Source organism: Neopsephotus bourkii, unplaced genomic scaffold (genome assembly GCF_033783945.1).
Source record: "Neopsephotus bourkii isolate Nb327-2 ecotype Australia unplaced genomic scaffold, CSIRO-AGI_Nbou_v1 NB_1433, whole genome shotgun sequence".
NCBI classification, from domain to species: Eukaryota; Metazoa; Chordata; class Aves; order Psittaciformes; family Psittacidae; genus Neopsephotus; species Neopsephotus bourkii.
Window position 1 is genome coordinate 3,853,105 of NW_026901910.1, and position 22,964 is coordinate 3,876,068.

The window sequence follows — 22,964 nt, forward strand, 5'->3', positions numbered from 1 at the left end:
AGAGAAGACCTTTCATTTCATCGGGGGATTAAGAAGGGAGTTAAAGGTGTGAATCCTGTTAGCCATGCTGGCCTAACCTAAGCTCCAGCGTGCTAAAGAGCCCAATCCTGAGAGATACTGAGCACGCTCTGCTCCCACTGAAGCCCTGTGGACTGAGAGCACGTTGCGGATTTGAGCCCCTTAAGACACAGTGATGGTGCATAAATCTATGGCAGTGCTGTCTCATTGATGCTTTGCTAATAACTTTAAAGCCTGACATTCATTTTGCACTAGCGCCAGCCGATCAACTCCAAGCAGCTTCTCACCACACCATTAATTTAAGGTAACAACTCACCAAGATCTTTGGTTCCACATAAGCGCTTCCCAAATCATTTCTTCAGTGTCTGTCAATTATTGGAGACTAATGCACCTTGAAGTTACCTTTTAGAGCAAACGTTACTCCATGGCCATAATTCTATATTATTATCAGTAGCCAAAAGATAGGAACGATGCAGCTTTCAACTTGAGAACTTCAGGCTGCACATTCAAAAGCAGAAATAGAAAGTAAATCATTACATTGGTGCAGCCTGAAGATCTGTTGCATTTTCATAATTTGGCAATTGCTAGGCATGTTCATAGCACCAAATGGACCTTGAGCCTTTTATTCATTTGAGTTCATTTTCTGGATGACTACTATTAGATAAAGGCAGCTTTCTCAGGTACCGCTGCAATGGCACCAGCCATCAAATTATGGCTGCAAATCAAATCTCGCACACTCAGGGCTAGGCTCAGCTGGCTGCTGTCTCGTCCTCTCCATCATGACGTGGATTCTCTCCCATCTCACATGTTAGGAAGTGCAGCACCATGGCAAGCTACTCCCTGACCCAGCCTGAGTAGCAAGAAGGTTATGCCCACTGCCCTTCTCCATTTGACTCCGGGTCTGTCCCATCTGCTGCACCATTCAGGGCACATCTCATTTTGGACCGTGATTTCCATTCTGTCAGACAAAAAGGACACCAGCAGACAGAAATGAATCCAGACATGAAAATGGCTACGTCTTCCTCTGCCAAATGCTCTGGATTCATAACTAGTTGCTATGATCAGACAGAAGTGCCACTGCTGTCTGACTTTGGAATGGGACTTTGGCTGGGAGAACAGGACAAAACAGAGTGAGAAATGTCTCTTCCCGTCTTGTGTGTGCAACAGCTCCATTACAGGTCTGGATCTCACTCGGAGAATGATGATGCCTGAGTATGGAGGCTGCCAGCATTCATAATAATTAACTATTAATGTTAGCAAACACTTGGCAAATCTCCACCTGTTTTCATCCAGAGCCCTCAGAGCCCTTTGCAAACATGAACAGATTAAACTTCGCCAGACCCCCTCGAGTCCTACCCATTAATCCAAAGAATTTCCTCCGCTTCTATTCTCTGACAGGGTATTTAGTAAACATGGTGAGGCTGGGAAGCACTCAGCTCATCCCCATTTTACACTGCTCAGGGTGGTAAAGTGACATTCCTAAGTGCTGCTGGTGCAGCAATAATGGGCAGCTGTGGCCTCCCACTCTGCAGGCAGCACCTCAAACCCTGCACCATCCTTCCTCCACTTGGCATGTCTTCATCCCTATCTCACTGTCAAGACAGAGCAAGCAGGAAAGGGATGAAGGCTAAGCCCAAAGCCTGACGTGGATCAGCAAGCTGGTAGAGCGATAACTCTACTGCTGTTCTTGCTCCTGGGATGCAACTGCCACCACAGACAGAAGTAACTGTGAGCAGTGTGGCCCAGCCACAGCACAGCATCCTCTATGAGACCGTCTCCCATTGTGCTTGCTATGGCTTGGTGGCATTTTTGCCATCCTTGCTGCTGCTTTCTGACAGTTCTTTGTGGACATGAACTGGTCCAAAAGCAAACTGAAAGAAAAGGGGCTTCATTCCAGAATAACGATGCTCACTTGAAACATAACGTGCACATTGGGGGGTTATAATGAAACAGCTTGGTCAGCGTCACTAATTGTGTCTGCTAAACCAGCAGACTTCCTCCACAAAGACACCTTACAAACCTCTGCTTTTACATTTAAAGTCTAGCTTCAAAAGGGAATACCCATCCATTTGACCCAGTCACATGGCCAGCAGTGTGCTGGGGCTATTTGAAACAGCCAGAAACCAACCTTCCTCGCAGAAGAGAGCAATCTGGCCCACAGGACCTCAGAGTGCAGACACTTGGTATCCTCCTAATGTCTGGCTCCCTACCACGCTGTGACCTCCATTTCAGCTGTCTAAGGGCTAAAGATATCGTGGCGGATCAATGGCTTGGGAATAAAACCAGAGGCTGTGTGTTCACCTCCTCGTCCCAGTTTAGTTCAGCAAGCAATAATCAGAGCGTTCTCTACAGCTAACACGCAAGGGTATTTACTATAGACTCTGGAAGAACAATCAGGTTTAGGCAGGCAGCTCAGACATCTTAGTGCTCACCTGGGAATAAGAGGTCTTTTTTCTTTCCCTCCCCTAGTTCTTTCTCCTCAGCTGCATTCACTGTGGGCTTCAGAATAAATGGCTTTAAATCTGAGCTCAGCAAGAGCTAAGCCTGAAAAGCCAGAAGATGCTATTCATGAGCATTTCCTGGGAGCTCAGGCAAAAGCCAAACCAAGACCTTTTTGCTGAGCCTGAGCAGCGTGAGGAGGAGTATTTGAGGATGAATAGAGAAAGGTGTTTGGAAGGCAGGAACAGAGGAAAAGACCAAAGAGAGCAGGTTTCAAAACGCATGGGTCTCACCCATACTGCTCTAAATTGCCTTCTCCTTGCCAATCTCAGTGAAATTCCCCCTTACCTCAGTTAACCCTTTGTCCCAAACAAAGCAGGTAAGTCCTCTCTGCTCTCCATGCTGCACACCAATTGGGATTTCTAGCGGTGCCTTTGGACCAGCTCCAGAGCAGGCATAACCCAGCACAGCTTCTTACTGGAGATAGAGATGTGATCCCACGGGATTCCTAACCAGCCATAAGAACCTTTATCTGCCTGGAGCAGCCCTTCTCACTGCATTTACACTCCAACAGATATTTTCTCTCCCTTGTACCCTAAGGTCAATCCCTGAGACACTAAAACAAGCACCACAATAAATACAACAGAAAGGATTACTCTGTCCAAATTGACTAAAGCACAAGAAATACTGCTCCAAAACAGCCTAAGTCAAGAAACAAGAAATGTTAGGTCTTTCTGCTGTAATAGACCCTCATTTATCACACTGAGAAGGGTACTTTTTAAAGGCAAATGGCCAACTAGCCCCTTTGATACATGGAGATGCTTCAAGATAGGTATGACATAGAAACCCTAGGCAGAAGCTATGTACCGGCTAATCTGACAGTTATCTCCTTTACAGCCAGCTACTGTCATTTCAGTCTCTGTAAACTGCCAGCTACACTGATAACTGCAGAGCTAAACAGCAGAGGAGAAAGCCTTTGTTAATTAAGCCAGCTCCCTTCATTTTCTTACTGATCTGCTGTTGTGTGGCCCTTTGTGCTGGTGATGGACTGCAGCACACCCCCCCAAGGCATCTGCACACTGGTGGCAAGGCAGGCAATCCTCATCTGCTGGTTGGAATGCTTTCTGGGATGAAATGCTGCAGTCCTGCCACAAATCAGCCTATTAACTCGGCTGGAGCACAGCAGATTCCCCCTTGGAGGGGGAAAAACCCCTCCCTGAAGGATACATAAACCTGCCCGTTGTCCGATCCAGCTGATACAGGGCTATTTTCCCAGTGTGGTATCAACTTCCAGAGGAGCCTATTTATACTGAATTCATCAGTGCTACTTTGTACCCAAGAAGAGTTCAGCTCTGTATTTTCAATCAGTTAGTGGCCATCAAACTCTTAATGGGGTTTCTGGAACTGTGGGTGCTTTATCCTCTGTTCAGCAGGCGTTTCAGGATGCTGAGCCATTGCTCTGCTAACTCCGTTCAAGCTGCAGATCCTCATTTATATACATATGTGCACCTTCATGGTTAGCTATTCAGCAAGGAGGGACAAAGCTCAGCACACTAGCCCAGACTGACTTTTTACCATTTCTGATGGCACTTTGCAGTTCCTTTTGCAGGTCACTGGCCCGATTCTGCCTCCACTTATGCCTCTAAGCCATTGGGCTCTGTCATTTGCTTTGGAGAGGTGCCTCACTGGCAGGCTCTAATCAGAGCCATATAGCCAAAGCCACTACAGGAGATTTCCTCACCTTCATTGGCTACAAAAGTGACGGAGAAGAAAGAAATACATACCTTGCAAGTACTTAATCTCAGAGCTAAATGAAACTCATTGATCACTTTTCATAGCCAAATCGTGACAGCTTCACCCCAAACCTAAACAATGAGCAGTCCACCTTTGCTTCTTTACTCTTTGATAAGCTTAGAAACCAGTCACCATCCAGCCTCCAGGTGCTTTCCTTTTCCCAGTGGATGCTTTTATCATTCAGTTATCACCCATCAAAACCAGTTAACCACATTGCTGTGTCTAGCCCAGTTACCCTGTGCCCACGGCTGCAGTTATCAGTGTTGAAGGTATCTCCAGCAGCTTACATGACTGCTGGGATACAGAAAGGATCTGGAAGGGGGTTGTAACTCAGGATTAGTGCAAGAAAAGCAAAGCAAAACAATAGCTACTCCCTTTGCCTCCACCTTTTGGGTCACTTACCTGGTGAGGCACTTAGGGCTCAAGGAGAGAAGTGGACATGGCAGGGCAGCAAGCAGGGAAGGTTTCTGTGGATCTGAAATGGTTAAAAAGATTCCTATCTCAGGACCACTAAGGTCCAAAGGGTTAAAGCTATTTTATACAAAGGGTTAAAGCTATTTTATAGCTCACCATCTTTCTCTGCTAAGTCCTGTGGGCTCTCACAGTTCACAGAGCAACTCTTTCCTGTTTTATGTATGCCACTCAGTGTTGTGAGTGCCCCCAGTAAATAGCCCCAAACTTGTTAATACCTTCACCCATGCGACCTCCAGGGAGAAAATAGGTTTTTATCATTAGCTGCAAATGGAACTGCCTGGAACACCACCACAAACACGGGTTTTAGTGCACAAGGAGAGATCCCAGGCCTTTTAGTTTGGAACCTGCCAAAGTGCTGTCGACCCAGAATTGGCTGTCATTGCAGGGACAAACGTGAGGCCTCAGCCCCTGAAGAGAGGGGGGAAGCAAGAGGATCAAACAAAATGGTTACAGGGGATAAAGCAAAGTATTGCATTTTAATTGATCTAATCTTTGGCTCCCGGTGGAATTTGCAGAGATATCTTACTAGAATTACTCGAGTTTTATCAGGAGATGACAATACTGGGAAAGTGCCTTTTGGACAGTGAACCACTCCAGATCTTGAACTGCATTAGCATTGGGACCGGCTCAGCGAAAGAGCTCCCACAATAGTGCCAAAGATGAGAGCAAAAACTGAAGAGGGAGAGAACATGTGAGATGTAAACCCACCTGGGCACACAAACGTATGTGAGCACAAACCCAGGCATATGCATAATGCTGCCTGCCCTGGGACCCTCCTGTCTAAAACCTGTAGGCATCTACCAGCGAGCAGGAAATACAGGACCTACAGAGACACTAGAAAAGGCATCCAAGTGACAGCACCTTCTATCCACCCATTCCTCTTCCGAGGTCCATTTCTGTTCTGACTGCAAACATTCTGAACATTAAAGAAGACAGAAGAGGGCAAGAGGGGCATGAAAAACATCTCCTTAAAATACAGACCCAGGTATAAAACACTGTATGGGTGGCACAAACGAACACGAGAGCTAAAAGGAAAAGGCAGTGAGAAACCAGGTGGTCTCTCATAATCTCTTTCCTGACGTAATCTGTCTGAGCAGATGACTGCAAGATCTTTGGAGGAGCAGAGGAATAATGTCTGGCTGTGTCAAGATCCCGCTTTATTCACTGCGGTGAAGGGGTGAGAAAACATCAGGTCTGATAAATGATTCATGGAGCCTTTTCTTCTGCTAATCTGTAAATGCATTTTAAAGAGAAGCTTCTTTTTGATGAAGATATTCTGCTGCTCGTAAAAACATGTCAGCATTTAAAGACAACACAGGCACACTGGGATGTCTCTGCTGTTGCTGTCAGTGCTTTGAGAGCCTCTTTGCAGAGGGCAGGGATGGAGGGTTTGCTGACTTACCTCACCTGAGGATCTGCCCCTCTCATCCCATGGCACTGGATTCTCGGGCTCTGGCAAAGCCTTACCTCATCTCATGCTTGCACCTTCACTGCAGATTTACAGATACTAAGGCCAGAAAGGACCTTTATGCACTTCTGTCATGACATCCTGCATAATAAGCTCTAAATCCTCTCCTCCTGGTTACACGAGCCCTCTCTGAGCATGCATGTTTTACTGTCGCTCTGTGGCAGACACCTCTTTTCACATGCTGCTGGAAACAACAGAACAACTCTAATGCGCCCATCACCATGGCATCCTGCTCCCTGCACATCCTCTTCAGAAACATCTGCTGGAGTCAGGCTCCTGCCCGTGATAACATGATGGATTTGACTTGCTGTACCTAAGCCTCGGACCCTGGAAAACCGGGATCCAACCAGCAGGTCTCAGAAGGCTGTAACTGATGTGGTCCACATCACATGGAAACCTGGGCTCCCTGAACAGTCTGCACTGTTGTTAGTTGTGGGTTCTTTCACCCTTTACCACCGTATATCTTGAGCCTGCTTTCTTTTTGCCTTTTCTTTTTATTCTCCTGTTTCCATTCAGCTACAGATAACAGCAACACCACGGATGTGGACGCACTCAGGCAGCAGAGACCTGCAACAGCCAAAGCACCTCTTCCCTTTCAGCCGGGTTTCCTCCTGAGCAGACGGGCCTCAAACTGCCTCATGACTTTTGTGAGTGTGGACAGGGGAGGAAAGAGGAAAAAAAAGGCATGATTATACAAGGACATCTTTTATTTCAGTACATTCAAGACAAAAAGAAAAGAAAACAATTCAAGAACAGGATGTACCTTCACTCAAGGCTTTATCTCCCCTGCCTCTCTCCATTGTCATCTCTTTCCTTCTACAATCAGAAATTGCATAGAATTTGTTTTTTCAATCAGAAAATTAAATTTGTCAATGTAAAACCCACGTCTGTACCAAGCAGAGGGTGAGCTGCTGCTGTTGCTAGGGAAGTAAATATTTTTCCTTACATCACATCCCAGGCTAATGGTTATCTCGAATGCTGTGAGGCATTGCTGCTGCTAGACATGGGCTGCAAGTCACCCTCAAGGCTGAGGGTGCTCCGTGGGTCACGGACAAGGGGAGCTCGGTCGCTTGTTTGGGGCTGTGGGCAGCAAATATCACCTCCCTTATGGCAGGAAGGTCCCACCTCACCTTCCTCAAAAGGCTCCCCCCACCGGATCCCAAAAGCAGGAAGGAAAAAGCAAAAAGATAACCCCAGAACTAAACAAAAGACACAGGACCCCTGAAATTCCAGGCGTTTCAAGGCCTCTTTAAGTTCACTGTGTTGGTTGGTTGGTTTTTGGCATCTTAATATATATATATCTATGTATATATATATTTATATATATATTTATGCATTTTAAACAACTCCTCGGACTCTCAGTAAAAGCTGCTTCTCATGGGGGTCTTGTCCCATCCCATCCTTCCCTTCCTCCCTCAGTCCATCCCACATACTCTGAAAAGGAAGATTTCAGCACCTGAAACCTGGTGCCTTGCAGACTAGGTCCTGACGTACCCAAAATAAACCAAAACAAAAGAACGACTCCTCTCTTCCCATCCCTTATCCACATCAAATAAAAAGACACCCCCCTCCCTGCCCTTTGAGAACATCCCCTGGTAAGTCTATGTGATGGGGAGACAGCGCCAGCATCCTTCTTCCCGGCCTGGGGTGGAGAAGCTTAAAGAACCATTCTTGCCCCTCTATGGGCAACATCTGCTACACCAGTTACCCACCACGTCCATCCTTCCCACCTCGGGGCCGCACGGTGGCACGGAGACAACTGCTGCGGACAGGCCAGGCAGAGGACCTCGCTCCTGCTGCATCAGCCCTTCAGCGGTACACGCGTCCTCTCGGGACACCTAAACCAAAGCTGACCCTCTGGACAGGCCTGCGCATCAGCCCAAAGGTCCACCTTGCTCTGGAGAAGCTGGGTAACTGCTTTGAGTTTAAAAACGAGTTGACATTGTACAAGTCCATGTTCTGTAAAATGGAACAGGACCCCCTCGTCCCACCCCAACGCCCCCTGCCCCAGCGTTACTCAGGCTCGCTGCTGTTGGTGGTCTTCTCCCACTCCAAGCTCTCCTCGCTCCGTGCGGGCGAGCCCGGAGACGGCCGTGCCCGGAGCCCCTGAAACCTGCGGCACTCGGGGCACACGCGGATGTGCGTGCACCCTCGGGCGACCAGGGCGGCTTCTTGAGCCAGTCTTTGTGCCAGGGGGTCTGGCTCCCCCCCACTGCACAGCTTCCCATTGCTGAGCGTGGTTGTGCTGCGGGCTCGGCGCTCCTCCGGGAGAACGGGGCGAGTCCGTATCATTCCCCCTCGCCTCCGACGAGGGTGGAAACTGTCCTTGCAGAGGATGATGTTGCGCAGCTCCGTCACCATTTCTTGGCACACCGACACCTGGAAGGCAGACCCGAGACATACTGCTCACATAAGTAAGCTGCAAGCCCCAGCAGTGCTGCATCTGCTCTGGATTCGGATGCCAGAGTGGTACGGCCTCAGGTGTTAATCTGACCACTGGGCTTTCAACATCAGTGCTCAGACATTTATGCTTGATTTAGCCCAATAGGTTCCACCTCTCGGTCAGAGACCCTCCTGTGTTTGGGCTCTCCAAATCAACATGAGACCCAGACTTACTGCAGGTAGAAACTGTCAAGTGATCTCTTCTCTAGGAAAGGTGCTTGGACATTGTATGCATCCTTGTTCCCTTCAAAAGCCCTTGGAGCATCCCATAGCCTCAATCTTAGTAGGAATTAATGCAATTTAGACCCTGGCCAATGGACCTAACCTTACCCTCATTAAACTAGAAACGCTTATCTCAGCCTTACTAGCTCCAGAGCACTGCACTGCTGAGCACCCCGCAGGTAACAGTAAACACAGACTATCCCATCAGGACACTTTCAGGCCCTACCTCTGATTGTTCAGAGTGACGAAGGCTCCACAAAAATTCCAGCATTGCCATAAAAATTGCTACGATTAAGCCACAGATGAGCACCACAAAGATTCCGCCGATGTTCTCCATTCCCAGGCCTAAAATAAAGCAGAAGGGACAATGCTGTGAGAGGCAGGCACAACATAAATTGCAAGCATCTTTGCTGGCATTGCATATCCCCAGCCAGGGATCAAAACCACATAGCCAGCACTGTCCTATTAATAGCTAACCGCATGACTCAGATGGCAACCTGAGTGACTTGCAATAACTGCAGGATCGAAGATGCCTTCTCAGAAATGATGATTTTGCAGATAAACAGCAAGTACATTGGTGGGAAGTACAAAGCAATTTGTGGACAAACCGAAAACAAGAGGAAAAATGAAAGATCAATCGGGCACAATTATTCACCCAGCTCTAGTTACTTTGAACTTCGCAAAGGAAGATGAGCCGTGCTAAAGAAGCAGAGATGAAGACAAGAAAGGGCTTTAAAGGAAGCTGGCATCAAGAAAAGCTCCTTTGATTGCACTACAAAGTGCTGGTGAAAAATGATTACAGCTGCTTCTGTTGCAGTAGCAAGGAGAGGTTCCAAACAAGACCAGGATCTAACACTGTTTCACACTGTATGGTGACCAAATGGGGTCCCTGGCACCCAGCGGTACCTGGTTGTGGGGTTGGGTGCTCTGCTCAGCCTTTTCTGGACCATAAGGAGGAAACAGCCCCTTCCATGGGGCAGGGGTGACACAGCCTCAGAGAAACAGCTCTTCTGTGCTTATTGCGTTTGGGTCTCAAGTGGTCTGGGCCCCTGATTCAACTGATCACTAAAAAGCATGTGGTGCTCTGCAGCGAGGTGACTGAGGCCATTACTCAACACAAACATCTATGAAAGTCTTCGTCTCCCCTCTGTAGCATTAAATCAAAGTGTAAGAATCAATGATTTATTGACTTCGTCTCTGTGTGGCTTTTAGACATAGAATCTCACCAAAATCCTTGTAAATCGCTGACCTGTTTTGTTCTAAAACTTAGGAGGCCACATTTCTCCCTCCTCCTCCGTCATTCTCCTGGCACTGTCTCCGGAGCAATCTAGCAACTCTGTAAATCAGCCCTTTGCAGAGCTGTTTCCAACAGGACAGCAATTGCGGGGCAGAAAACACAGCCCATAGTCAGAGTTTAGACCCAAGATAAAAACCATCCTCCCCACCCAGCAGTACTCAATCTGAATTTAGGGCCAGTACCTCCCTCTACATCCTTCTATAATTCTAACCAGGTGCCACCACAGACACCCATTCACAAGCTCACTGAGAGGTATCTCTTTTTTCCATATACACCTAGCAGCAAGGCTGCAGCCTTCCTTATTTCCCAGAGTGAGGAAGTGAGCTATAACACAAAACAGCAGGAAAACTTGCCCAGGGTCACAAAGTGTACTGGGCAATACCAGAAGCAGTCCAGGACCCTGCTTCCCAGTGACCCCTTTTCAAAGCTACCCCAAAGCAGAGCACACACTAGATTCCACTTCAGAGTTGGAACACCTCCACCTGCTGCAATGTCAAGCAAAGAGAAGAGCTACCATGGACCCGGCTTGGCTCTCCATCTCTGCACTAGAGAGGTCAGAAGACTGCCCATTCAACGGGGGGGACCTGTCGGCCCCCCAGCAAATGCTTGCTGTGGAAAGGGTGAGTGCCAACACTAAAACATGCAGCAACTGCATTAAGCTGGCAACTGCTCTCACGCTGGGACATCAGCCTAATGTGGTAGCTTTGATGGAAATTTGCATAGCATTGCAAAAGAATTTGCTCCTCAGTTTACAGATGTACTAATGAAGCCTTTGCATTCCTTCCCCTGGCTGTTTAAAAGGCGCTTTCACTTGGAGCCATTAACCAGCGGGCCTGCGGTGGAGATCCATCTCCCTTGAAGGAACCCAGGATTTTGGTCTGATCCCTTTAGCCATCCATTTTCCCAGACATTCATTAGAAACTAATTTCCCCTCCATATGCCTCCAATATTTGTCATTTGGTTGTTCTCGCTGTCTCTGCCCCAGGCAAAAACACACAGCATGAGGCACAGCAGAGCTGTTTGGCTTTCTCCTTGAATTGTGACGGAATCTCAGGTCAGCACAAGGGGAAAAAGTACTTCTCGGGCAGAAAACCTGGCAGCACTCATGTGCAGATGGACATTCAACCTTGCGCTGCTGGCAAGGATGCTTCGACTGCTTTGTCCTTCCAGCATGCATGTGCTTTACCTTTGGCTCTGTGGTCCTCCTCTTTGGGGCACTTGCCTCCTTCCCACCACTTCCTCTTGAGGATTTCCAACCGGTTGTTCTCTTGCAACTGGAGAATGGCCAGGTCAAACTCATCACGAAACACAGAGCCTGCAACACCAACAGGTAGGTGGTAAGGCACCATCACAGCCAGCCTTCCACCCCACTCGTCCCCATCACGATGCCCTGCCAGTGTGCCCAGGTACAAAAGCTCATCTCTGAATGGTTTGGAAGGGACTTCAGTCCATGTAAGCCCTTGAAACTTGCAGGCTCTCTGCTGGCACTGTCAACTGGCTCATCTCTCATTCAGATGGCAATTTCTCCTGTTCACCAAGACCCATTTAAAGAGGTCCATTATAAGGGAGAGCTTTGGCTTCAGGGGCAGGGTCTGCAGTATCGCACTGCTTATCCTCCAGACCACTGAGGTCCCTTCTCCTGTCAGCCTGCCTCCAGCTTAACCTTGCTCTAACACCTCTTCCCTCAAACTGCTGCACTGCAACAGCAGCAGGTTCACCCTACAATGCAAGCCCTAAGGTTCACGGTAGAGGAGGGCTCACTTCTGTGCTCAGCACCGAGCTGTACTGCAGCCAGGATGATGATCCCAAAGAAGGGCCGTGGGAAAGACCCCAGTTCTCCCAGTAACTCTGCACTATTGTCCCAGCCAGCAGCTTTTCTGCTTTTCTTATCTGCTACAGTTTCACTGTTTAACAAGACAATGTGAGAACAAATTTAGTCCTGAAAGTAAGGATTTGTACTCACTATCAGGTTACTGTGACTTTACAAGCTTATGCATGTTAGCTCAACTATAGTGATTGCTTGAGTGACGGTTCTGATGCAATTCATCTTAACTTTGTATTGCTAAGTGCAGGTGCTTAAAGGTCAGGAACAAGGCTTCCCAAGCCTGTGAGTGGCTGAAACAACAACCCATCGCTTGGAATAACAACCACTAGGTCCTTTCTTTGTGCTCCCCCCCCCCCGGAGATGATGTTCTCTTGCTATCTCTCACATTTAAAAGGCAAAACCCCTGCATTTGTTAAACCTGATTATTGAGATAGTCACTGAATTGCCCAATTCTCTGTCCTGGAGCTTAAAAGAACCACCAGCTGTTAAGAAACTAGAGTTTCAGCAACACTACTTTTACAGCACTTAGATAAAACCAGGAGCACAGAATGAGTCAAAAAACACTGGTTCAAAGAGGAAACAGTCAGAAAAGAGCATATATGCAGAAAATAAGCAGCAATTTTGACACATCTTTCACATTCATTATTTAAAGAGCCACAGTCGCGTGTCACACGGCTCTGGATCGGGGCAGGGTCTCGCACATCTGTTGGGCAATCGCAGTGTATTTGGTTTTCCTCCCGAGGTACAAAAGGACCCTGAGCAGAGCTGTGAGACGTGACTTTGGCTTTAGAGCCGGTTCAGCCTTTCAAACGCTCGGGTCCTCTGCCGACAGCTGAGAAGGACTAGAATTTGTCTTCACTGCCTACCGACGGGCATGCCAATCCCGTAGCCCTTGGTGTCCAGAAGGCCCCCGACCTGCGTGAGGTTGCAATTGCGCTGACGATAATACTCGTTCATGGTGGACTCGAGCAGGAAGGCGTAATTGGAGTTCAGCACGCGCGCGATCCCTTCCTCCGTGCTCTTCACAAAGACGCTGGGCTGCTTGGAGTACATGTAGTTCCACATCCGCTGGTACGTCTGGTAGCGGGAGTTCTGCAGGAGAAAGGGAGCAGCTGAATTAGGAGCATCTTGCTGCGACATAAACCCCACTATAGAAAAGCCAAAGAAGATTTGGTGCCAGATTCCAGAAGGCTTTAGATGCCTAACCTCCACCGATTTCAATGAGATTTAGAGGACCAAATATCTCGGTGGATTTGAGACTTTGTTGGCAAAGCTGGGCATGAAATGCATACCTAATTCCAATGCGTTCCAGCAAAGCTCTCTGCATAATTTCAGTTTTAGAAAAAGACATAGTTTCCATAACAGTCAAAAAAGCCAGAAGAAATAGCTTGATTTAAACCACCAAATGCCCCCCATCCTATTGTCTGTCACTGGAACTTCGTGTTTAACATATCACCAGCATCAGAGCCAGACACCATCACCTTAAGAAACGCACTGAGGATGGGTGCAGCACCAAAGAAGTTTGTTGCTCCCTGAATCCAGATTCTGCCCTTGTGAGGCAAATCAAAGTACCTGCTTAAGAGAATTGGAGCCTTTTTGCTGACTACAGTAAACTGAAGCTCAACCAGTCCCAGATCCTCAGACTCGGCTGGTGGTTGATTGAGAGAAGAGCTAATGATTGTTAACATCTCTTGCCTGTGCTGAACAAAGAGTGAAACTTGCTGGCACAGAAACTGAGGATAAACACACTGTGGTCTACATAAGGAGCTTCTGAATTTGCCCCTTTCCCCCTGCATTTCTGCAGCACACAGAACCTCTTACACCACCTCCCCTCTCAGCTAAGAGAGGTACATGACATTAGGGTTTGTAAGGGTTCATTTTCTGTGGCTGGTGAATGATGCTGGAGAGCCTCAGGGAATCTGCTGCTGACCCAGTTACCGTCCTCATCCATCCAGCTCTGTCCCCCTTGCACTAGGGCAAGGGACAGGCAAACAGAGACAGTGTTCCCGATTCACTGCACCTTTAAACCTTAATCCTGTGTGTTGGTGTCAGGGGAAACAGCTGCCAGGACAGGTTACAAGACAAGGTGCTCCAGCAGTGGATATATATCTCATGCAACCAGGAACTGAGGGCTGGTGAAGACAGCCTCAGCCATGCTGGCTTAATCCATCACTGTATTTGACCCACCATTATTACACCAGAGGTAAATGGATCCCAACATAGTTTAAAGCACTGTGAATGGTACAAGAATACCTTTTGCTGATTCCTCCTCTGCTATCAGCAGCTCCATCACCCTCAAGGCAGCACAGAGCCACAGACAGGATTTGAAACCAGAAAGCCTTCCCGAAAAGAACTAAGCGAGTGCCTCGTAGACAACCACCATGGTCACTTGGGCTCTGTTCAGCTCATTTCAGATATAATGTTCTGCTTAAAAGTAGCTTTTTGCCAAAGCCTTGGAGGGTGCAAAGCTGGGTTGAAAAGCTCAGGCTCACTTGAGAGATTTCTCAGGCATCCAAATACAGTTCAGACTCAGAGCAGGGAGAAAAAGCGAGCAAAGCTTTCTCTCCTCTTGGAATTTCAACAAGTAATAAATAAATAATCCTCAAGCAGCTCTTTGTGCATTCAGAGCACAGCAGAGAGGATTCACTCCTTTATTTCCCTTCTGAACAGAGCAGGGAAGACAAAAATTACATTGGGCTAAATGGCTCGCTTAAGTTTGCATACACTTGGCTTTTCTCAGTGTCACTGACCACATGCAGACTGCCAGCACTCTGCCTGCGGTGTGCAAACATTGCTTCGCTTACCTAACCAGAGGTACTCTCATACAGAAGCTAGGAGTACATCAAAAACACATAAAGACCCATAGAAATTGGACTGCAAATGCCCATCTGCCAAAGACCCTATTATACCACACTGTGACACAGGGATTCGTGCCGCTCTTGCACCCACTTGGTGACACTCCCAGTGCTAAGTTGCTGTCTAAGTCTAAGCACCACATCCAGGCATCAGCAGAGGTCCTGACCCTAGTCAGCCAGCATCCCAAGAGCACACCAGGATGCTGTGTTACAGCATCCTGCATTCCCTGTCCTCTGCCATGCATCCCCCACCATTCATCCCATCATTACCCACTGTGGCCAGGGGTCTCTCTAGAGGTCCCTCCTGTGCCAGAAGCAGGAATGACAACGTGGGGGGACATCCAAACGTGATTAAAGGGTGCCCTCTGCCCCAGTTAGCAAATGAATGGGGTTTACTTGGAAGAAGGTCATGCTGGAGCCGCCGTGAATGGTGCCGTACTCGATGGCTGTCTGGTCAGCCAGGTCATCCACGGATTCGATGGGGACATCCATCCGCTGCACGGTGAGGAAGGCTGCCAGATTGGCAGTGTAGGAGGAGATGATGATCAAGGTGAATGCCCACCTAGGGAAAGCAGAAGCAAAGTTGGTGAACTGAGATTCCCTGTGGACTGATCCCCATCCCCACCCTCCGCCTGCTTCTGCCCACAAAAGACCCACACAGAGAAGCCTTCCTTAAGAGAAGGCCTGATCTTACCACACTCCACTGACGCAGCGGGTGGATAATGCTTGGGGGGCAATGGTGGAGCCCTGCTGCATGAATCCCCCGACTGGAAACCACAAGCTGTTGCCCAGAGAGTACTGATTCACGAGAAGATTGCATCTACCTTGTGAGCAGGGGTGGGGGCTGTACCACTCATAGGGTGTCAACCTGAAAGGACAAGAAATGGGTAATTCCCTGGGAAATGGGGCACTTTGGAGAAAAGAAGCCAAAACAAGAAAGAAGAGCTGTGAAAAACCCTAACTCTCCCGGAGGCAGATATTGCTGAGGAGGAAACTCTTTGCTGTCAACTGATGCCCAGGGCTCAGCGCTGTGTGAAATGCTTGCTTTAAGATTCAGAAGCCAGAGGCTTTCTTGTTAAGATTTGCAAGAGTTTCTAAAGGCTCTGCTGAAAACCTGGGCATGGGCTGTGGGGAGGCTGGAGCCCTGTGTGCAAACCCACAGCGCAGACATCCACAACCATCATTGCAGGTGTGCCTGATGTGGAACTGAAATCAAACACCTTCGGCTGTGCTCCCGGCTGCAGAATGAGCATCAACGGGAAGTTCAAAAGGGAAGCGTGTGAGACCTGAATGCATGACACCATCAAGATAAAGAACTGCATCGGTGCAGATGGCTGCTCTGAGAAGGTCTGACTGCCTCAGCGAGGTCTAGGTCCCAGTTTGAAGCCAAGTGCTGGTGTTTCAAAGCATCACATGCTTTCAGTGCTCACAGGGACAGGACAGAGGTGGCAATCTGAAATAACTGACAGCCTGTCACTGAAGTGATGGCAGCCTAGCTCTCTTTTTGTGCTGTTTCCAATCCTCGGTTCCCTGGTTGCTAAGAAAGACTTCTAATTCCTATGCTGCATTTCATTATATTGCTAATGGTTAACAAAACTGGTGCCTGGGAGGGTCATTTTAGGGATATTGCCAATACAGCTGTGTGGCTCTGCCAGCCTACACGCCATTTAACCAAATGTGATGCTCAGTTTCATTTCTGCATCTCCTACCGCACTGTGATGCCAGGTTATGTCTCCAAGACTTCCTAAGGTTGGAGCAAGCACTGGCAGTAAAAACCACTGCTCTAGGAGAGTCTGCTGCAATTCACAGGGTCACAAGCTCCTTACTGCTGAGCAAAGCAAGAGAGCAGCATCCAAACCTCCATCTCCAGTAGGAAGCTGTGTAAAAGCACCTTTTTGGAGCATCATGTTTAAACCAAATGGAGGAGGTTAAAGAGGCACCAAATCTCAGCCTGCAGAGAGTGCTGGACCGCATTATTCAATGGTTTCTTCAGAACTATGTTCCTGGGGCTGTAATGGCATTCGAAGAAACCATTAAAACCTTGTCAGGATGACAACTTTAGCCATGCTAAGGGACTGTGTGACAGCACAGTTCCAATTTCTGTAATGAGAATTGGGTATTAACTGTGTCCCGAAAGAGCCGTCAAGTCCTGAGCGAGTCTTTGGTACACATAGCCAGGACACAGTTCAGTTCTGCCTGGAAAGGGATCACCCATCTATGCCACCAACCACAAGCAGTTTGTTAGGAGGACAGGGAGAACAGCAGCAGAGCACAGACCCTGGCCTTGATGGGAGACACGCTGCAGACAAGCACTCGGTGATTTATTTTAAGGCTGATTTAAATTAGTCATAGAGAAGTGGAACTGAGAGCTGTCAAGTGAGGCTCTGCACATCAACCAAGAGGCTGCTGAAAGATATTAATGAACTTTCCTTTTCTGTACACATGGGGTTTCACAGGGCCACAGGAACCGAGCATCACTACTGGAACCTGCATTAGTGTCTCTGACTCCATTTGCCAGCCTCCTTCAAGGCAAGCAGTTGGTTTAGGTGTCACAGATCAAGCATTTACAGGGAGCAGCACCATTTGAACAGCATCAGCCTTGCTCCCAAACCTCCTCCCACCCTTCCTATACAGCTCTCAGCACTGGCACACACTGCTGTGGCCAAGAACACTGCTGAACCACGGCATGATGCTCCTGTCCCTGCCACACCAGCAGACATCCCGGTGGCCTGGGGGATGTCCCCGTGTCCCCCTGACCATCCCCTCACTATGATCCCCCCCCCGGGTCTGGGAGCATGACGCTAGATGGCACCGCGAGGAAGGAAAAGGCACCAGCAGGCACATTACCGAGCAACCAAGAATAGGACACAGCTGACGGCCAGGTAGGCGAGCAGCATGAAGAGCCAGACACCAGGGGAAAAGGGATCCAGGAATGAGAAATAGCCAGGTTTGCGGCCCTGGAAGGGAAACAGAAAGGAGTTTGTATTGTATTTCTACAAATCCCATAGTCGATGCTGACGATGGATGGGAGCAACAGAAGGGAAACGAACAGGGCTTTGCAAAGACAAACAGGTCACTGTGAATGCATCAAACAACCAAGTCCTGCAGCATCTCCCTGTTGGAATTCATCTCCTGAGGCTATTTTTTTTCACCATCTCGACTACTTTAATTCCTGCAGGTGAACTGATGGATAAATCAGGACAATCACAGCGCTTTGCCCTCCTCATGGTTCTGCTGGATGTGCTGGACCGCATCCAGAGCCTAAGCAGGCTGCGTTCCCTCGCCTGGTAGAGCACGACTGGGCTCGGAGGTGGGAGGGATCCTTTGCACGAAGCAGAGTGGGGAGAAAGTATTTTTGGGCAGGAAAAAGAACATAAAAAGAAGCGCCTGCAACATTTCTGGTTCTCTTTTTTTGGTCCTCGGAATGTTTCTTCGCCACAAAACTCAATACAATTATTACTTTTATCTCAGGGAATGCGGTATTTTTATCTCTGGGATGCGTCAGTTTCCTGGTTGTTCTCAGCAAACCACCTTTCCTTGAGAAGTAAGGCTTCGGTGCCAGAAAAAACAAGTTAATCTTTGCTCAAAGCACCTTAAATCTGCATGAGGACACCGCTGCCACTGCTGAAAACTCATCAAATACAGCAGAATTTGGGCAAAAGCAGGATTCCTTTCTGGAAGTTTCTTAACAGCTGAACACTTCCCATGTGGGTGAGTGTGCTTGTCCCATCCCCACCAGCTCTGCACACACAACACAGCCTCCTGCAGGGTGGAAAGAGCAGCACTAACTTACCTCCAAGCACACTCAACACCACCACAGGGGACAAGGGGAGACGTAAACGGAGCCACAGGTCTAAAGCAGTGCTCTTTTGCTCTCAGTGCCATGCAATGTACATCATCTCTGTGGAGCACAAAGTGCTTTGTTCCACTGTGCACCCGACATGGCTCTCCCACCCTGAATGTTGCAAATATTCAGGCAATGCTCATATACCTCAGGCATCTTCTTCCCTTCCCATCTCTTCGGCAAGCAACCTCATATAAATCCCAGCATAAGGCTAAATATCCCAGCAACAGCATGTAAATCACAGCATAGGGCTAAAGGCTTGCATTAACCTTGGGAAATTATGAGCCCTTAATTCACAGGAGCCTCTATCTTCTGCCCCAAACCACACAGTCAGTCCTGGCATCCCAGAACCTCAAGGTCTATGGTTTCCCCAAGCACCTTCAACCAGGGAGCTGCCCATGAGTCAGAGCTCTTGCAAAGGCTTTTACTTGTAAAACCAGAGTGGAAACAGCCTTTTATCACATCTTGGCCCTTTTTTCCTTCCCCAGACTCCCCCCAGACCAGCACTTTAAATGCCATTCCCATCAAAACACCGAAGCATTCCGAATCTTATGCAAAACCTAAATTTCACAAGGTCTTGGTAGTTCTTCTAAAGACCAAGTTGTTGCTAAAAAAAGGCAACAGTTGTTGCCCAAAAATCTTCCTTTACTAAAAAATATCTAGGATACAGTGATATTCTCAGCTGCAGCCACCAGCTGGGACTGTAGCATCTCAAAAAGCTTCTACAGGAAACACCGTACCATAACATCCTCTCCCTGTATCCTTAAGGACAAGATGAGTTTGGGATCTATGTTACCAGTTTTCCAGAATCTGGCTTATTAAGCCTTTTAACAAATAGATGAGTTGAGGCTGAGCTACCTCTTCTCTTCCAGAGCTGTTTACATACTCAAGAATGAAATAAGGCAATGGGAACCTGCAAGGTGTCAAGGGCACCATCTGCCCTCAGATGAGCAAACTGGAGCTTCTCGAGCAGAAGATGATTCCAGGTGGCTTATCCCTCTCCAGCATCCCAGAGCTGGCAGGAAACTCCCCGGCACTGGCAATGCCTTGGCTGAGGCTCCCCTGTGAGATGCTGCGGTAACAAAGTTCATTTCTGTAATTAAGGCCTCGATGTCTTCTCTCTGTTTCTGGGGCAGTTTGTCAATAAATTACACTCATTAAGGAAATTGTGTTGGAAGCTTTAATTCTCAGGCTTGGCAATGACTCTCTCCTGTAACTGTACAGTAGTAGTAGCTCTGGTTCTCTTCAGCTACAGTCATTTTCAGGCTGCTGCTACATATCCTTTTCATTCACAGTTGTGGATAAGAATAAAGATATTCTGTTCCCACGGAGGGCACAAACTCTCTCTTATCTGTCTGTTTTGAACATGGGAATGACAATATCTGGAGTCTGTCAGATATTTTTAGCTGGTCCCAGTACAGCTTTGTTAATTGGAAGAGCTATTTTTCTTGGAATAGAAATGTTCAAAATGCCCAATAATTGATGAAGGCCTCCTGCAAATCCTCAGATGAAAGCAGCAGAGATTTATTTACCACCCTCAGTCACTGGAGATCTTCATTTTCAGCCAGAGAGAACTGGTTTTCTGAGCAGATACAGGTGACCAAAGAGCCTGAATGTGCAGCACATCCAGGAAGAGGAGGAAGTGGAGCTATACGGCATGGTCATGGATTTGTCTGTGTTCAGGCCTCTAAGATGCTTCATGGACTCCCTGCCTGGCAGATGGTTCACAACCAACAGGCCAATGCATACCATGGCCCAGGGAATGCCTGGGGCCAGCAGTTGCTCCCATCCCTGCTTCAGTGAGGCAGAAGCTTGTTGGCAGAGCAGTATGGGTTGTCAGGAGAGGTGCTCAGCTCCTCTGCCTTGGCTGTCAAGCCTCCTCTGGCTTAACTAAAGGAGCTATTCATCCAGTCCTTCCCATTTTGTGTCTTCCGCAGCAATCAAGTAGAAACAGTTTAAGCATCAGTTCACTTGGCCTAAATTCACCTATTCCAATGTACTCACCAAACCTAACATTTTTCATACAGACTTTAAGGGGATTATGAGCCAGCATTATGTGGGAGCCAGCCCCTTGTTCCCTGCCAAAGAGGCAGGTATGTGAGTAAAAGCATGTGTATGCTACAAATAAACCTGACTTCCACATCCCTCTGTGCAGAAATGGGCACCTGATTTCAGCTCTCTGCCAAGCAGAGTAACTGCTCAGGACTCACCTATCTCCTGCTTTCCATAGGTCCCACCAGCTGGTCAGAATGGGGACATAATAAGAAGCAAGCAAACCTTTTCCTTTAGCAGCCTGCAAGTCAGAGAGCCCATTAGAGTCCCCGTGTTCAAAATCCATACTTGATTATATCACAACAAGTGAAATTGAGAAAAATGACAGCCCCATTTAAAGCTGACATATTTGGTTATGTGTGATAAGAGACACAGGCACCCTGGTGACTGAGGAGGAGAAAGGGGGGACAAAATCACTTGCCACTGGAGTAACATGGAAATTAAAGTAAATGTCATCACACTGGGAGGAGACCAGGGTGTGGAGACAAGAAATGTATTTGTGGTTATTCATTAGGCTACACTTGAGCTGTGCTGTGATTAACGTGTGTCAGCTGCAATTTTAGACATTGAAGAGATGTTTGTTGGGTCAGGAAGGGAAAGGAGGAGATAGGAGCAGATGGGGGTGTCTTGTGCTGCTCTCCAAACCACATCCTTATAGGAAAACCAGAGCAATTGGCTATCTTGCCTCTCCTTGTTAAATAAAGACCAGTTTCACAAGTTAATAGCCACACAGCTCAAACACTCTTCCTCAAGCAAAGGAGGAAAGGTCTGGACAAAGACCTGAGTGAAGTGCTGGAGAGAGAAGGGGAGATGTCCCTGCTGCCCCTGCCATCACTCCTCATGGCCTTGATGCAGCAAAGAAGGGCTCATACGAGGTGACACGACCTGGGAGATGTGCAGCATCCCCTTTAGAAGCCTGCCTGGGTCACTGGGCAGCAGTGTCCTAACTGGGTCCTTCATCATGCAGCTGAAGACCAAGTCCTGACCAACAGCAGGGAATTATTTGCCTACACTTCTTAAGAGTAATTATTAACCCTGTTCGGTTTGGTGAACGCCTGAAGGGCAAAATGGAACATGGCTGTGATGCTTCATTCTGGTACCAGTTTGAGCAGCAGATGGTCCCTGCCCTGAGGAACTTACACTCCAAGTAGATGCATCAGACACACTTATACTGGCCTCGCACAGAGGCAGCAGCAAATGCTTTGTACTTATAGAGCAGATCACATGCAAACCCTGTGCCAACACTCCTGTGTTTCCTCTGAAGGGGGCAACATCAGCATCATGTTGTTCAGGGAATGATGCCTTGTTAAGGGACGTGCTGAAGGTTATGGTGTAAAGCAGAGGCAGAGCACGCAGGGTACTCAATCCCCAAACTTTACTAATGTATATGAAAAAGCAAGAAACTCAAGTATAATCAGGCAAAGAAACCTCCTTGGAGTTGAAGACTCTGACCCTTTTTGATCTATTAAATCATTGATGCTAAATTCTGCACATACCAAAGGAAATGCAATTTGAACCAGCTTTTAATTACGTGTTTATTCCTGGCAGCAGCCCCTCGGCACAGGGATGCATGCACAAGTTTGTTTATGCCCATATCCAACACTGCATCCTTCCGAATGGAGGGGGTGGCTGGAGAGGCAGCTTTAATGGTTTTACCCTTTTGGCTGCTATTATTGAGCTGATGGGGAACCAAGACTCTCTTTCGCATCACACTCAGCACTGTAGAGCGTGTTGGCAGACTGTGGATTGGGAATAAGAAGACATCCTGTTACAAAGGACCTGGCTGCCTGAGCTCACCTCCTGTGATAGCAGGGAACCAGGGTCTTTGTGTGGCCCATATGGGGGAAATCTGTCCGCTCCTGAGCTTCAGGAAGAAGCTGGAACAAACAGAAAACGGGAGTGCAAGAAAATCTATTGGAATTTAAGACAAGTGTTGCCTAAGCAAAGACAAGACACAACATCACGTATGTGCTTCCTCTGCTCTGAGCCACAGCCACCACGATGCCTGACCTGCCTTTCGGGTGGCAGCGCCCAGCCACACCACTGCTGCTACTGGATAGCAAGAGATTATTGAATGCAAGCGGAGCAATAACCAGAGCCAGTTGCTAAACAACAGCAAGCTCCCTTCTCACTCCTTCCTAGCCAGAAGCAAGGGGGCCTGAAAGCACCCGTGCACAGCAGAGAGCATCCTAATTGCAAGGAGCCTTCCCTGGGCAGAACCTACTGATCTTTAG

At 48.0% G+C, this 22,964-nt stretch overlaps 2 protein-coding genes across 5 annotated transcripts in view; both read right to left on the reverse strand.

Annotated features, from left to right (window-relative positions):
* TBCEL (tubulin folding cofactor E like) overlaps window positions 1–22,964 on the reverse strand; it is a 320,977-nt gene that overhangs the window by 22,895 nt on the left and 275,118 nt on the right. The window lies entirely within an intron of this gene.
* Window positions 7,283–22,964, reverse strand: part of GRIK4 (glutamate ionotropic receptor kainate type subunit 4) — a 177,884-nt gene continuing 162,202 nt past the window's right edge. For 3 of the 4 annotated variants that reach the window (XM_061368511.1, XM_061368510.1, XM_061368512.1), the window contains exons 14-20: window positions 17,682–17,791; window positions 15,529–15,702; window positions 15,231–15,396; window positions 12,846–13,071; window positions 11,341–11,469; window positions 9,084–9,202; window positions 7,283–8,572 (exon numbers count right to left, since the gene is read on the reverse strand). In XM_061368511.1, coding sequence (XP_061224495.1) covers window positions 8,207–8,572; window positions 9,084–9,202; window positions 11,341–11,469; window positions 12,846–13,071; window positions 15,231–15,396; window positions 15,529–15,702; window positions 17,682–17,791 — 1,290 coding nt within the window. In that variant the 3' untranslated portion in view covers window positions 7,283–8,206. The remainder of the gene's footprint in view (window positions 8,573–9,083; window positions 9,203–11,340; window positions 11,470–12,845; window positions 13,072–15,230; window positions 15,397–15,528; window positions 15,703–17,681; window positions 17,792–22,964) is intronic. The other variant, XR_009727721.1, reaches the window with a different exon arrangement.